A 15,117-nucleotide genomic window follows, 5' to 3' on the forward strand; every position below is an offset into this window, starting at 1 on the left:
ATGGGCAAAGCATCCATTGCTGAGACACTGATGCAATGCTACATTTCTCCAAAACAAACTCGTCTACATCTGGGGTGCCCTACGATTTGCAGCAAATTATTTTTTTGTAATAAACGATTCCTTTAAAATCGTCACGAATTAGGCACCATTCTGTTGCAATTTGAAGTTTCACTCTCTCGCTTTTAAATTTATTAATACAATTGAAAGGTTATCATAAACCTGGTTTATAAATAAAGTGTATATTTATTAATTAATTAAATTGTGATAAAATGAAGGGGTCTGAATACTTTCTGAAAGCACCATATTTAAGATCTTATAACACAATTTTATGTACAGAAAGGCTTTTTCCCCTTAGATATAAAACAGATCTAAAGAAACAGAGACAATCGTTATGGGGTTGAAGGTTTATCCATAACCTTGGCGTTGCAAGTGCCATGCTCTACCAGGAATATACAAATAAATAAATACATATATGAATACACAATTTTGTTGCATTATCTTGAGAAATAACATGATTATGAATGATTTACATAAGTAGCAGCATGAACAGAATTTTGAATAATAATGCATGACCTCATTTCAAATAATTTTAAAGTACTTCTTTTGTTAAAGATATTCCTAAACTAACAGGAAACACGATTAAGCATCAAAATGTCTTTTGTTTTTTGCATTGTGCTTCATTTAACATCATGTCAGAAATAAGTCAGTATCTAGGTCTCGGTCTGAATCACAGATTTGAGTGCTGTCCTCCTCTGAAGTCTGATGGATGGGGACAGGAACATCACGCTCCTCTTTGATTTCTTTCTTGATTTCGTCCTGGTTGATGAGACTGAAACTGAAGATCTAGAACATGCAGAAATGCAAATATGTCAGCTCTAAAAATCCCACACATTTTGACCAGTGCATTTCCATTACAGCTGATTCTGATTTCTTATAATTCAATAGTTATCGATTCAGTCAGTTGAATATGCTTCAGTAGCTCTGTCACCTGTCCGTAGCTTCCCAAAGATGTTGCTTCAGTTATGTGGCTGTAGAGATTGTGGCGGGCTATGAAACTACTGAGCCAATCTCGACCTACGGGAATTAAACAATCACGTTAGCAACACAGAAGCTGTCGGATGAATTAAAGTGTCACAACAAAACCTACCTGCTAACCTCTGCTCTCCCCAGTTGTTGGGGACGGGAATGTTGTTCTTCTGTGCAAATTCAAAAGCGATTTCTCTGCATCTCTTTGGCGTGAGGCTGTGCACGCCTTCAGCCAGCATGCGGATGTTTTCTGCAAGCTCCTCCTCTAACTCCTCAGACAAGATCCTCCTGGCTTCAGCCGTTCCTCTGTAGCCCACGGTTTTCTCTCGTTTTTCTTCTGCCTTCTTCATGTAGCGCTGCAGGGTGGACCTGCCGATCTTTCTTTCTTTTGCCACCGTTCTGATAGATTTCCCATGCTTCACTTCGACAAACGCTTTCTCCAGCTCCTCATAGGTTACTGAACCCCAGTCCGTTTTACGAATATAGTTTCGTGGCATGATCGCTTTCCTGTGGTGTTTGACAACAGCACAAGCTGTCAAGAATTACACACACACACGCACACGACCCTAGACCACAAAACGAGTCATAAGGGCCTTTTTATTTTTTAAATTGAGATTTATACATCACCTGAAAGATGAATAAATAATATTTCCATTGATGTATGGTTTGGACAATATTTTTCTGAGATACAACTATGTGAAAATCTGGAATCTGAGGGAGCAAAAAAATCTAAATACTGAGAAAATCACCTTTAAAGTTGTCCAAATGAAGTTCTTAGCAATGCATATTACTAATCAAAAATGAAGTTTTGATATATTTATGGTAAGAAATTGACAAAATATCTTCATAGAACATGATCTTTACTTAATATACTAATGATTTTTGGCATAAAAGAAAAATCTATAATTTTGACCCATACAATGTATTGTTGGCTTTTGCTACAAATACACCCGACTGGTTTTGTGTTCCAGGGTCACATATATATGTATATCTTTTGAAATTAAATAATACTTTTATTCAGCAAGGATGCATTAAATTGCTTAAAATTTACAGTAAAGACATTTATATTGCTACAAAAGATTTCAAATATATACTGTTCTTTTGAAACACAAACTTTTTCAACATTAATAATAATAATAATGCTTCTTGAGCAGCAGATCAGCATATTAGAGTGATTTCTGAAGGATCATGTGACACTGAAGACTGGAGTAATGATGCTGAAAATACAGCTGCGCATCACAGAAATAATAAAATACTAAATTATATATTCACATAAAAAGCAGTTATTTTAAATTGTAATTATATTTCATCCAATAAATGCAGTCTTGGTGAACATAAGAGTCTTATACAGCAAAACTGAATAGAAAATGCTTCTATTTGGCATTTTTTCTTATTTGATACATTTATATTACATAAATTAAAATATCGTCTTCATACATTGATTTTAAGTCATAACATGTTTTGAAACTATGGTCTTCTGGACGGCACTGTGTGATTTTAGAGCTCAACAAATTTGCTTTGAGATGGAAAAATACAATCATTTTTCAAGTAAAACAAATATGAAAACAATCTTACCACTTTTCTCTTGTGTTTCTTTCATTTACAGACAGCTGGATATGATAAGCTGTGCACTTCCAGATTGTTTGGTCACATGACAAATCAATGCTCAGGTGTCTCAGCTTACCCACCGGCTCATCTCCCCTACTTTCTACTGTCTAAGCATCACCAGCGAATAAACTGATGCAGTTTCTGGTCCAGGATTTGTGCTCTGAAAGAAGAAACAATTTTGTTTTAGTCTCTGAAGGTATAATATGTCATATATACTCGACAGAAATGGTACACAACCAAGAAGAAATCTCAAAATAAGTTATTTAAATGACAAATTTCACAGACTGATCATGAATATCTAAATATCTTTTGATACAGAAAGTGTCTATAGTCCTCATATATTGTCAGGGAGGATTCTCTACAAGTGTAGCAAATGCTAAAATATTATATTAATTTAGTCTCTCCACTGCTAAAATGCTGCCTGATTACTTAACAGAATTATGCAAACAACAATATAATTAAAAATGTGATACAATTAAATTCACGCAATGTTCTGGTAATTCATGGACTGTGTCTTCTAATGCAGACACACTTAAACGTAAAGCAATAAACACCATATTTTCTGAGTTTATTCATTTTTTAATATGAGCTTTAGATGGGAGGGCTTTTGAATACAGTCAAAAACAAGAACCACAGCTCTAATAATCCACACATAGCTGAATGTTTGTTAGAAATATGATTTATTACAAACAGACAGGATTATTGTGGTGTTATTATCAGTGTTTGGCCTCTCATTCTGACGGCACCCATTCACTGCTGAGCATGTGATGCTGCATTTCTCCAAATCTGATGAAGAAACAAACTCATCTACATCTTAGCTGGTCTGAGGGTAAATACATATTTAGCAAAATTACCTTTAAATATACATCTAAAGCTAAACATTTCTAAAGGCACAACTTATACCAGTTTTGCTTCTACATTTACTATCATTACATAAAAACGCGTTTTATACTAGTTGCTGTTACTTCTGCATTGCGCTTGCACAAAATAAATAAATAATAAAACAGGCAGTAAGCATATGTTCAGACATGTGCTGTAAAACCAGCTCGAGTATCGTTCATGCTAATCACTAGTGTTAGCATTAATCCCAGCACTGTAAACAAATATGATTTCATGCCATAAAAATCTATATACTTGGAAATCGCTAACCTGATACTTAAAGCTGATAAACATCACTAACTGAGATTTGAGACGCGCAAACACACAAGCGCCAGAAAAACCAAAACACACACACTTACACAACAAACACAGCGCTCTTCCGCCGGAAGCCATCGCCTCGGTGGGCGGGGCTTGTTGTGCCACGTTGATGGACGGCAGTGGGGACGTGGAGCTCTGTTCCTCTGCAGACAAACCCACGGATCTCATAAAGTTATCCTGATAAATCCCTCTAACGCTCGTGTTTCTGAGAAGGTAAACACTTTAAAACTAGCATTAGCCTCTGTAGTAGCTGGTTAAACGACTTCACATTCACTAAAACATGTCTGTTCTGTATAACACTGCTTTATTAAGCATTTCTCTTTTACGTTATCCTAAACATTAATTGTCCAATGTAAACTGTATAGTTAGGTATTACGCATTAAATTATTTAGCAGCAAGATATTATTTATTATTATTTTTTTGTGTTTGTATTGTCATAATAATAATTGGTTACACTTTATTTTAAGGTGTCTTTGTTACAGTGTAATTGTACATTTAATTACTATATGTTTAGGGGTTTATTGTTTTTATAATAGTAAGTACATGTGAATTGTGTAACAAGGACACCTTAAAATAAAGTGTTACTGAATAATTTGTGTATAATTTCATTATACTCCCAAATAAACTTCAAGTGTCAATCTTTCCATTGAGTTATACAATCTACTAAACCTTATCACCTTGACTTACCTAAACTATTTGCACCTTGACTGTCAATGTGACATTTACTAAATAATCACAGCATGGTCAATGCATATGTTTATATATTTAATCATAGGATGAAGCTAAAAGAAATTAAGCGAACAGCCATCCAGGCCTGGAGTCCCGCTCAACAACACCCCATCTATCTGGCTGCAGGTAACTGATATCAGTCACTGAACTCACTTCAGTTTTTAACAGATTAGTAGTTAATGAACAGTCGGTGATCATTTAGTATAATGCTTTCATGTTTATTAATAGTGAAAGTTTTTTTAACTTTAATATTTTTAGGATATATGTATAACTTGCTCACAATAATATTGACATCTTTTTTTGGTGGTCAGTTCTTTTCAATGTGTTTGTCACAAATCAGTCTAAATGATTCATTAGTGAATCAGTTTGAATTTGATTCTTAAAGGGATCGTTCTCCCCAAAATAAAATCTGTGAATTCATAGCTTTGTCACGTGACCGGCTCGAAGACTTGGAGGGCAAAACATCATAGAACCGCTGCACAAGCGTGGCAAGTTTCCATCTGGTTCCCAGCCGCAAATATTTAGATCACCTCTCAAAAGAATAAAACAAAACTATTTCTGAACAAAATGAAAGTTTTGGCCATTTCCAATCCATATTAAGCACCGGCGGCAATATTTCAATCATAAACAGTGCAACAAAACGATGTAAAAACACTTAAAGTGCCATAATATATTTAAAACTGTAAGATCAAATTGAGTATTCACCATATTAATGATGCATAGTTTACACAGGCAAGCAGATGAGACATGAACGCAGTCCGCTGAAGAGTTCAGTGTTTTCCTTCTAATGCTTTTCTATGGGAAGCCATTTAATGTGAAACTTTGCACATTGCGTTTATATTCTGGCTTCATCCTCTTGCCAGTCCAAAATACATCATCAATAAGGTGTTTACTGAATCTCGCCTTTTAATATCTGCGTTTTACTACATTATTACTTGATGCAATCTGCGTAAAAATAGCTGGGGGTCAGTGCAGCTAAGCTTCGTTTGGCCTCCAGGTGGGTGTTTCTATGAGGGTGAGACGTCACATGAAAACTATTACACACCCTCATGTCAGACCGTAAGACCTTCGTTCATCATCAGAACACAAATTGAGATATTTTTGATTAAATCCGAGAGTTTTCTGACCCTCCATAGACAGCAACGCAACTGTGTTCCCAGATTCAGAAATGTAGCAAGGACATCGATAAAACCGTCCCTATAGAGGCTCAGAGAGCTCTCGGATTTCATCAGAAATATCTTAATTTGTGTTCCGATGATGAACGGAGGTCTTACGGATTTGGAACGACATGAGGGTGTGTAATTAATGACATAATTTTCATTTTGGGGTGAACTAACCCTTTAAATATCCCTAAACGGTAATCACAAGCAACTAGAAAAGTGATTGGTCAAAATTCTTGGAAAAGTCTAATTATAGACCTTAGTCAGATACTGAATTAAACACGGCTGTAAGGGACAGACTTACAGTATTTACAATGGCACACACTGTATAAAGGTCCTAGATTGTCACTTTAACAACTTCAAAACTGTTTTATGGAGTTTTTTTTGTCAGTTTGTTTGTTTTTTCAGAAAGATATTTAGTCGGCTGAACAATCAGTATGTTGTTGTTAATCAACAGAATGCTTCAGTCCCTCACAGCCTTGTTTTTATTCTTGTCAAGTATTAAATATGAGGTCTAATGTGTCTCACTGATGAATGTGTTCAGGAACGTCAGCCCAGCAGCTCGATGCCACCTTCAGCACCAATGCATCTCTGGAGATCTTTGAACTGGATCTGGCTGATCCCACTTTAGCCATGAAGTCATGTGGTTCTTTCTCCTCTCCACACAGGTACTGTGTTTTACTCGCATTATCTGCTAGTGATTGACAGTTCTGTCCTCCGAATGACCACCAAACTAATCTCACCATTGAAAACAGTGGAGTCGGTCCCCATTCACTTTCAAGTTTCTGTGAAATATTTAGTTTTGCGTGGAAATGGGTTAATGATTGAATTTAAATTTTTTGTGTTCTTATAAAACAATTCAGAAATCAGGGTCCATAAAATGAAAACAGGAAAAAGAAGGGTCGTAATATATATTCATTTCGAGTTCTGAGCACAATAATTAAGCACTTTAGATAATCTGCTCAACAAGTCATGGCAGATGTTTTTGTTTTTTAGCTTTTTGTTACAATAGTAAGGGAATATCATTCCTAATAATCCATTTAATGTTGCAATTTCTGTTGCAATTTGGTGAATAACTTTGTTTTATTCATTTACCAAAGCCAATTTTGCTCTCATCTTGTACTTAAGTGTTAACTTTGAACCCCAGTAGTAACCTTTCTGTTCTGTCTCTAGATACCACAAACTAGTCTGGGGTCCACGTGGCATTGAAGACCAGAGTTTGCCATCGGGTGTCCTCATCGCTGGAGGAGAGAATGGCAACATCATCCTCTATGACGCCTCCAAAATCATTGCTGGAGACAGTGAAGTGATCATTGCCCAGAGCGAGAAACACACGGGACCAGTAAGAGCTCTCGATGTCAACTCGTTTCAGGTAATTACCCAAACCAAGCTCTTATTCTTTGCTCAGCTTGTGCAAGAATTATTATTTCTCCATGTCACTTAAGTGGAGTTATGATCAGTGTACATGACTCCTTTTTTCTTTAGACAAACCTTGTGGTCTCTGGGGGAAATGAGTCAGAAATCTACATTTGGGATTTGAACAACTTAAGCTCCCCAATGACGCCAGGACCTAAAACACAGGTACATATCTTATGTGCACTCAAGGAGGAGGTCTAGTTTTTTTTCTTGATTTCTGATAAACGTTGAGAAGATGCATTGTCCTTGCATTGTGTTTTTATGAGTGTCATTAGAAGGGTTTTCATGGGAAGGCATCATCACTATGCTATTGGTTGTAGTTTGAGCAGCGCCTCTCAAACGGGGCACAAGATGAATTAAAATACGCTGAAACTTCACTAAAAATCAAGATATTTCTTATTTAAATTCACACCTTTATACTACCTGTGAGTAAAAAATATTTCCATAAATCCTCATTCAGTAAATCATGAACGACTAAGTGTCACATAAATTCATTGGTTAAAGGATACGTCCACTTCCAGAATAAAATTTACTCATCCCTATGTCATCCAAGATGTTCATGTCTTTCTTTCTTCAGTCACAAAGAAATTAAGTTTTTTGAGGAAAACATTACAGGACTTTTCTCCATATAGTGGACTTCAATGGTGGCCACGATTTAAAGGTCCAAAATGCAGTTTCAGTGCAGCTTCAAAGCGCTCCACACGATCCCAGCTGAGGAATAAGGGTCTTATCTAGCGAAGCGATCAGTCATTTTCTGAAAAAAATTAGTTTATGCACTTTTTAACCACAAATGCTCTGTTTGCTCTAGCTCTGCGATGCACGTCTTTATTAGGTGATGTTGGAAAGGTCACGTGTGACGCAGGTGGTTTGAATATTGTTTTGGACAATGGGGGTCCTTGGAGGAAAAAGGTTGAGAGCAGCTTTGCTTTTAAGCAATCAGATTTTTGCCTGGTGGATGGAAAAACTGCCCCAAAATCCCATAGACTTGAAAAGGGAGTCTATATTAGGGAGGGATTGACTTGAGACTGTCCTGGGACAGTAAGCAACCGTCCATCACCCTTGCCTAATGTTGGCTTTGTTGTTGCTTTTAGCCCCTAGAAGACATCAGCTGTGTTGCGTGGAACAAACAGGTGCAGCACATCCTGGCCTCGGCCAGTCCCAGCGGAAAAGCTTCAGTCTGGGATCTGAGAAAGAACGACCTGATCATCAAAGTCAGCGACCACAGCAACAGGGTTTGTGCAGTTATTCCCTTTTTGCCTTGAATTTTATTAAACTTTTGCTAATAATAATGGTTAACTTTAATAATGCATAAAAATTTGGTGTTTTTAACTAATGACAAAGTATCATGTTATTACTAGGGCTGTCGATGTAATGTGTAAAATTAATTACTTAGTTAAGAAAAATAATGCATAAAAAATTATTCATGCATGTAATGCACCAGACCTGTGCAGGTTATCTTACATTTCATACAGTTGATTGGTGGCCCAGTATTGTCCGATTTAGCTTAATTTTCAACTATAAAGCCACAACAGAACTGTTATGCAATCCTGAGCAGCACACAGCGGTGATTTCTTATTGGATTGGTGCTTTGAATGAATCAGGTGAACCAGTGATTCAGTGGTCCATTCATCTAGAGAGACAATTACTTCATTCCTAAATGAATCGGATTAATGAATGACTCAGTTTACTCTAAGACATTCACTGCCACCTACTGGCAGTTTTGATTTCTTATTTAGAGTATAATTTCATTTAAAAAAAGAAAATCATATTTCCATATTAATAAAAAACTATTAAAGCAATAGTTCATCCCAGCATGTTGTTTCAGACTTGTATGACTTTTTCAGAGCATAAAAGCAGATATTTTGAAGAACGTTGGTAACCAAACTGTTGGTTGCCACTGACTTTTATTGTATGAAAAACAAAAAGTGATTTTTTTTTTAATTTCTCAAAGGTTAACTTAAGTTTTTGTAATGATAAATCCTTTGTTGAAATCAAATTAAATATTTCTAATAAAGCTACTTTTTGTATTGCCTTTGATTATTGCTTTTCTCATTTAGCACAATAATTGGTAATTTCTCAGCCAAATTTGATGTGTGATTAATTCACAATTAATTTTCGCTAATCGCCATCGTGTAATTAATTAAATAAAAACATTTAATTGCTTGACAGCCCTAGTTATTACTATAGTTCTGCTAGGTTATGCTTGTGTATTGAAGTAGTATTTTGTTGTTATTACTGTCTGATGTTAGTGTTCGTGATGCATGTGATTTTGATCGAGTTTGTGTTGTGGTTCAGATGCATTGCTCTGGTCTGGCCTGGAACCCGGAGGTGGCCACTCAGCTGGTTCTGGCGTCTGAAGACGACCGGATGCCCGTCATCCAAATGTGGGACCTGCGCTTTGCCACCTCCCCTCTCAAAGTGCTGGAGAGCCACACAAGGTAGATATAAACATCAGCAGATACTTTTACCCTCATTGAGTATTTTTTTTATCCTCATTGGTCTATATGTGTGCTTTCAGGGGTGTTTTGGCCATAGCCTGGAGTGAAGCAGATCCAGAGCTGCTCCTGAGCTGCGGGAAAGATAACCGGATCCTGTGCTGGAACCCCAACACGGCTGAGGTGAGAGTTTAGTCGTGTGATGAATACTGTGGTGAAAATGTTATGGGGTGTAACCTGCGATGTCTTTTCAATCAGGTCCTGTATGAGCTGCCCACCAGTACTCAGTGGTGTTTTGACATCCAGTGGTGTCCCAGAAACCCAGCTGTGCTGTCTGCTGCTGCCTTTGATGGCCATATCAGCATCTACTCCGTTATGGGAGGGAGCAATGACAACGCCATTACTTTACAGGCCGAACAGGTACATCTTAACTCTTTTAAGGGTGACATATCATGAAAATCTGACTTTTTCCATGTTTAAGTGCTATAATCTGTACTCAGAAAACATGAAAGATTAACCCAGTAATTTTTTTTTTTTGGTAAGCCTTTCTCTGCAAGCTTGTGAAACAACGAACGTGTCAGATTTCAGGGGTTTTATTATAATATTACTGCCACTTAATCCGCACGTTTCCACCCACGGCGCCGCCATTGTATTTTCACAACAGTGCACCAGTTTTAACGCCATGGGGGAAATTCGAGCAAAGCATGCTAACCGCTCTGTCTTTGGCTGCACTGACGAGCACAGAACACTTATGCTGCTGCCACACAGATCTATTATAAACATGCTATTTCTTTGCCAGCTTTTTACCTTCACAGACATAACCGACTGTTTTTGTAACTCGTGTGTTTTTAACATAAACTTGTGTATTTTTGACAGTGCAATAAGACATGAAAGAGAACTTAGTGCTCACTTAGTTTAGTTCTATGTGCGCAAGTTTAAAGTGATATGGTTTATAACATGATTTCAGGATGATGGAGATGATAATCAGAACCAAACAGATGTTTTTAGCACATTATCTGAGGAATGAGCTGTAAAGGCACAGTCCTATTCTGGAAAAGGGGGTGGGGAGCAGCAACTAATTTGCATTTAAAGAGACATGCACGAAAACAACACCCAGAATAGGCATTTTCAAAATGATATAATAAATGATTTGTGAGGTATTTTGAGCTGAACTTCACAGACACATTCTGGGGTTCTCCTGAGACTTATATTACATCTTGTAATAATAGGTCTCCTTTAATACACGCTAACGTTTTCATAAGCTTGAACACTGATCTGCTCACTGTTGCTCCTGATGTTCTTTGGCTCAACAGTTAAGTAGTTCATTTGGAAACATGGATCCTTTTGGTACGGGCAAGACGCTGCCACCTTTACAGCTGCCTCAGACCGCCACGTCCCAAAGCACCGTCACGCCTCTCAAAAAACCCCCCAAATGGATACGTAGACCAGTTGGAGCGTCTTTTGCTGTAAGTGGCCACAGATCTAATAGACACCTTAAAAATGGTGTGCTTGTTTCTAATCAGCTTTTGTCTTTTTGTGAGCAGTTTGGTGGAAAACTAGTCACTTTGGACAACATCAAACCAGCAGCCCAACAGCCCCAGCAGTCTGCTGCCCATGTGGTTCATATCAGTCAGGTTGTGACAGAAACAGATTTCCTTGATCGCTCAAACCAACTCCAGGCGACACTCACTGCAGGAAATTTTCTTGAATACTGCCGAACCAAGATTGAAGCTGCTCAGAGTGAATTTGAGAAGACCGTTTGGTCTTTTCTGAAGGTGGGACACTAGAATAGTTTGAGCTGTCGTACTTGTATTACTTAATCAGATCTTTACCAAAGTCGTAACCGATAGGTTTATGTGCTCAGGTGAACTTTGAAGAAGATGCACGTGGGAAATATTTGGACATTTTGGGATACAAGAAGGAAGAACTCGCTTTAAAGGTATTTTTGTGTGTTCACAGTGTTTGTAGTGTGCATATCTGTATCTGCTTCTTTGTGTCTTGATTAGTTTTGCTTGTGGTTTTCAGATTGCGTCAGCATTAGAAAGGAACTGCAAATCTGATGAGGTCGATGTGGTAAGTGCACCAGTCATTGTGTTTTAGCTGACGGTTAAACCTTTCTATTTCGGACTCGTTCAGGCAACCTCTGCATTCAGTTTGAGCCTGTTTGATTTTTTGAGAACCAAGCAAGAAGATGCTTGTGCTTTAATTCATTAGCCTACACAGCAACGCAAACATTTTTTAAATTGCTTCATGTGCCTCCCTCGAAGCAAGGGGAAGTGAAAAGATGAGTACTTGCATAAATAAAAACTTTCAGCGGTTCAACTCTTGTACTAACAACTACCTCCAAAACATTTTTTTTATTCTAAAACACTCACTTCTACACATTGTAGAAGCCTAGTAACTTATGACCAACATTTTGTGACTCGGCAAACTGATAAAAGCTTGCACCCTGACCCCTAGCAGTTGCTTAGTAGCCGGCCAGGAAGAACCGGAAATGTTTAGCCGACCCTTGCCATTTCTAAGACTTAAATAAATATAATTCAGTCATGACAACTTTTGGGATAAATTATAAAATCTTTATTAGTGTAAATAGGTGCATAGGTTTGGTGTTAGCGGACTAGATCTGCTACGCTGCTGCAGAGCAAGTAGACTTCTGCTAAATGCTCAAAGTCATAAAATTAATAGGAAACATGCTGCTGTCTGTAGCAGATCTAGGCAGGTGGTGCTGGGGAGGTGGAGGGCTAACATGAGGACGTGCATAGAGTGCAGACATAGCATTCACCGAATATGTCCTGTTTATATAGGTAAACAGTAATGAGTGTGAATCCGATTGGCTGGGAACATTGAATTGAATGAACCAATTAGAACGCGAGTAGAGTTTCATGGCTGAGCTATTCATGACGTATAATATAGGAAATATTTATGGTGTTCTGTCAAAATCTGCAACTGACATTAAAGGAGCATTCAGTAGTTTGGTGCTAATAGATACCTTAATAAATAAATTCAAGAGTCGTCTGAATGGTGTTCACTCACATGAGATGAAGACTGTACTCATAGTTTTCTTTAACAGTGTTCGAAAATGTTGAAATAATGTGACCTTGTAAACATAAAAGAGAATTCTTACGCTCATTGGCTGCTGCCTCTGTAGATTTGCTGATGTGAAGAGTGAAAATTAGACAGTGCACCATAATTATTATTGTACCAGTGGAGACAACGGGAGAATTAATATGTACAGCTGAAGAAGCAGAAATTATCTGAAGACAGAAAGGCCGTCTTCAGTGACCTGATAATGATACTGAAAGAACTACTGTGAATGCACCTTTAACAACACTATAGCTGTGTGTCATTTCAAAGGCTGCTCTTTTCAGAGGCTGAATATATCATTGAGGCTGGCTTATTTCAGAAAAGCAGTAATTTACAGTATTTGCCTATCACAAGGAATATAGCTGCAGACACAGATGAGTTTAAGCACACACAATTTCTATGGACAATGCAATGGTCGTAATATGTGACCCTGGACCACAAAACCAGTCATAAGGTTAAATTGTTTTTGAAACTGCGATTTATACATCATCTGAAAGCTGAATAAGCTTTCCATTGATGTATGGTTTGTTTGGACAATATTTGGCAGAGATGCAACTATTTGTAAATCTGGAATCTGAGGGTGCAAAAAAATCTAAATATTGAGAAAATCTCCTTTTAAAGTTGTTCAAATGAAGTTCTTAGCAATGCATATTACTAATCAAAAATTAAGTTTTGATATGTATGTTAGGAAATTTACAAAATATCTTCATGGAACATGATCTTTACTTAATATCCTAATGATTTTTGGCATAAAAGAAAAATCTATAATTTTGACCCATACAACGTATTGTTGGCTATTGCTACAAATATACCTGTGCTGCTTTTGTGCTCCAGAGTCACATATGACAAAAACATTCATATAGGAATCTGTAAACCTGTGGCAGAGGTTGCCAAAAGTCATGGACTTTATTGGCTTTTCATATAAGTGTCACTTCTTCAATGTAATAATCTGGTTTGTTTAATTTTTCACCATGTGCATTCCATCTTATCCTGACTGTGGTGTGTGTGAAGCTTTCACTCATGCCTTCTTCCATACCTCACCATTATCCCACTCCTGTTCCCGTCTCAAACCCTGTGCCTGACCCTGTTTATAGCCTGAACCAGTCCTTGAAACTCAGTCAGAAACTGAACCCATTGCTGTGTCGGCTCAGCCTCAGCTCAAGCCAAAATATCCAAGTCCTCCAAACCTTGAGCTAAACCTTGAGTCTGTGAACGAGCCTTTGCTCGAGCCCACAGCTCTCCCCAGTGCCAGAACCCAGAAACCTCAGTCACAGCCCTCAGTGGACTTCACCCCACCAGTAGATCTCACCACCTTCTTTGAGCAGACGCCTCCAGCTGATCTTACCTACTCCTTTGACCAGATGCCTATATCCACACCCACATCACAGGTTGATTCTTCTGGTCAAATGATGGTCACAGCTCAAGATCAGTCACAGTCTGTGCCACTCTTTGAACCTCAGCATCTGGGATCTTCAGATCTACTGTTACCTCCTCAATCTGCTGCTACAATGGTGCCACAAGAGTCTCTTCCTTCATGTGCACAAACAGTTGAGTTTCAGCAATCTGTGCCAGTCAATCAGCAAGCATCTGTTGCAGTGCATTCTGGACCAGTGCTGCCCGCTGAACCTCTTGAGTCTGTACAAGAACCTACTGTTGATTTACAACAGCCAGCATCTGATGAGATGCCACCATCTAGTAGCTCTCAGCTGCTGGCTGCTCTTGGCCTTTCTCCAGATATCCAAGAAGCCATGAGCTTGCAAACTCCAGTTGACTCCCAACCACCTGCACCAGAATTTGATTTGAGGACGCAGCATCCTGTTTCTGACACTGATCTTCTGAATACCAGTGGTTGCCGGCCTGTGCTACATGTAGAAGAGGTTTCTGGTTGTGGTGACCCAAATAAATCCAGGGCTAAAGAGGCAGCGACACTGGAGGAGGTACTTGCCCCTGCCCAGCGATGCTCCTCCTAGAGCCTCCTGTTGCCGCATCCCTGTGTGATCGAATTACCTCGTAACTGTGTAAAATTTTATTGGAATTGAATTAAACTTGAAAAGGCAGAGGGAGACAAATATAGAGGGCGTAATAAACTACTCTCTGAAATCTCACACAGGAATGCTGGAATGGTAGCTTTTTTTGTGGTAGATCTTTGTTGCAACTAATTTCAACCAAGCCTTGAAATGTAGGAGGTGTAGTCTTGCAGTAAAATGCATGCACTTTTTCTGCCACCTTGGGAATTGTAGTATACATAACATAGAATCAGCGTGATTTTACCAAAACAGCTGGTAGTTGACTAACAAATGTGACCCATTCTTGCAAAAACAGTCCTTATATAGTGATCCCAATGCTCCAAACAGTGATTTAAAAGTATCTTTATTTGTATGTTTTCTGAGAGGAGTACGTTTTCTTCTTGCGCTGACTCTCATCTGAAAGCGCACACATAAAGATGACAGACACCGACGGCG

The 15,117-nt window shown here is 38.2% G+C and overlaps 2 protein-coding genes across 18 annotated transcripts in view; one reads left to right on the forward strand and one right to left on the reverse strand.

The window, feature by feature from the left end:
* Nucleotides 1–285: 285 nt before the first annotated feature.
* On the reverse strand, nt 286–3,931 carry LOC306864193 (uncharacterized protein). Of its 8 annotated transcripts, none has more exons than XM_079407987.1 (6): nt 3,873–3,907; nt 2,602–2,794; nt 1,654–1,737; nt 1,148–1,533; nt 989–1,074; nt 286–843 (listed from the first exon to the last, which is right to left on the reverse strand). In XM_079407987.1, the coding sequence occupies exons 4-6, from the start codon at nt 1,521–1,523 to the stop codon at nt 688–690; spliced, it is 618 nt and encodes a 205-aa protein (XP_079264113.1). In that variant the 5' UTR covers nt 1,524–1,533; nt 1,654–1,737; nt 2,602–2,794; nt 3,873–3,907; the 3' UTR covers nt 286–687. The 8 variants fall into 8 exon arrangements, with proteins under 8 accessions (XP_079264113.1, XP_079264115.1, XP_079264114.1 ...); XM_079407988.1 differs by having other exon boundaries at nt 392–843; nt 3,784–3,877; XM_079407989.1 differs by lacking the exon at nt 1,654–1,737 and having other exon boundaries at nt 293–843; nt 3,873–3,910.
* LOC306864181 (protein transport protein Sec31A-like) overlaps nt 3,920–15,117 on the forward strand; it is a 29,875-nt gene continuing 18,677 nt past the window's right edge. For all 10 annotated transcript variants that reach the window (XM_079407943.1, XM_079407945.1, XM_079407946.1 and 7 more), the window contains exons 1-13: nt 3,920–4,044; nt 4,607–4,686; nt 6,265–6,388; nt 6,894–7,092; nt 7,206–7,301; nt 8,228–8,368; nt 9,432–9,574; nt 9,655–9,754; nt 9,830–9,991; nt 10,885–11,037; nt 11,116–11,346; nt 11,436–11,510; nt 11,597–11,644. In XM_079407943.1, coding sequence (XP_079264069.1) covers nt 4,608–4,686; nt 6,265–6,388; nt 6,894–7,092; nt 7,206–7,301; nt 8,228–8,368; nt 9,432–9,574; nt 9,655–9,754; nt 9,830–9,991; nt 10,885–11,037; nt 11,116–11,346; nt 11,436–11,510; nt 11,597–11,644 — 1,551 coding nt within the window. In that variant the 5' untranslated portion in view covers nt 3,920–4,044; nt 4,607. The remainder of the gene's footprint in view (nt 4,045–4,606; nt 4,687–6,264; nt 6,389–6,893; nt 7,093–7,205; nt 7,302–8,227; nt 8,369–9,431; nt 9,575–9,654; nt 9,755–9,829; nt 9,992–10,884; nt 11,038–11,115; nt 11,347–11,435; nt 11,511–11,596; nt 11,645–15,117) is intronic.

The sequence above is a fragment of the Barbus barbus genome, assembly GCF_936440315.1.
Source record: "Barbus barbus genome assembly, chromosome: 45".
Classification (NCBI taxonomy): Eukaryota; Metazoa; Chordata; class Actinopteri; order Cypriniformes; family Cyprinidae; genus Barbus; species Barbus barbus.

Coding starts and splice junctions, on each gene's coding strand:
- LOC306864193 (XM_079407987.1), bottom strand. CDS start 1,523: ATGCCACGAAACTATATTCGTAAAACGGACTGGGGTTCAGTAACCTAT. Junction 1,075..1,147: donor GGGAGAGCAGAGGTTAGCAG/GTAGGTTTTGTT, acceptor TAATTCCCGTAG/GTCGAGATTGGCTCAGTAGT. Junction 844..988: donor CTTTGGGAAGCTACGGACAG/GTGACAGAGCTA, acceptor TGCATGTTCTAG/ATCTTCAGTTTCAGTCTCAT.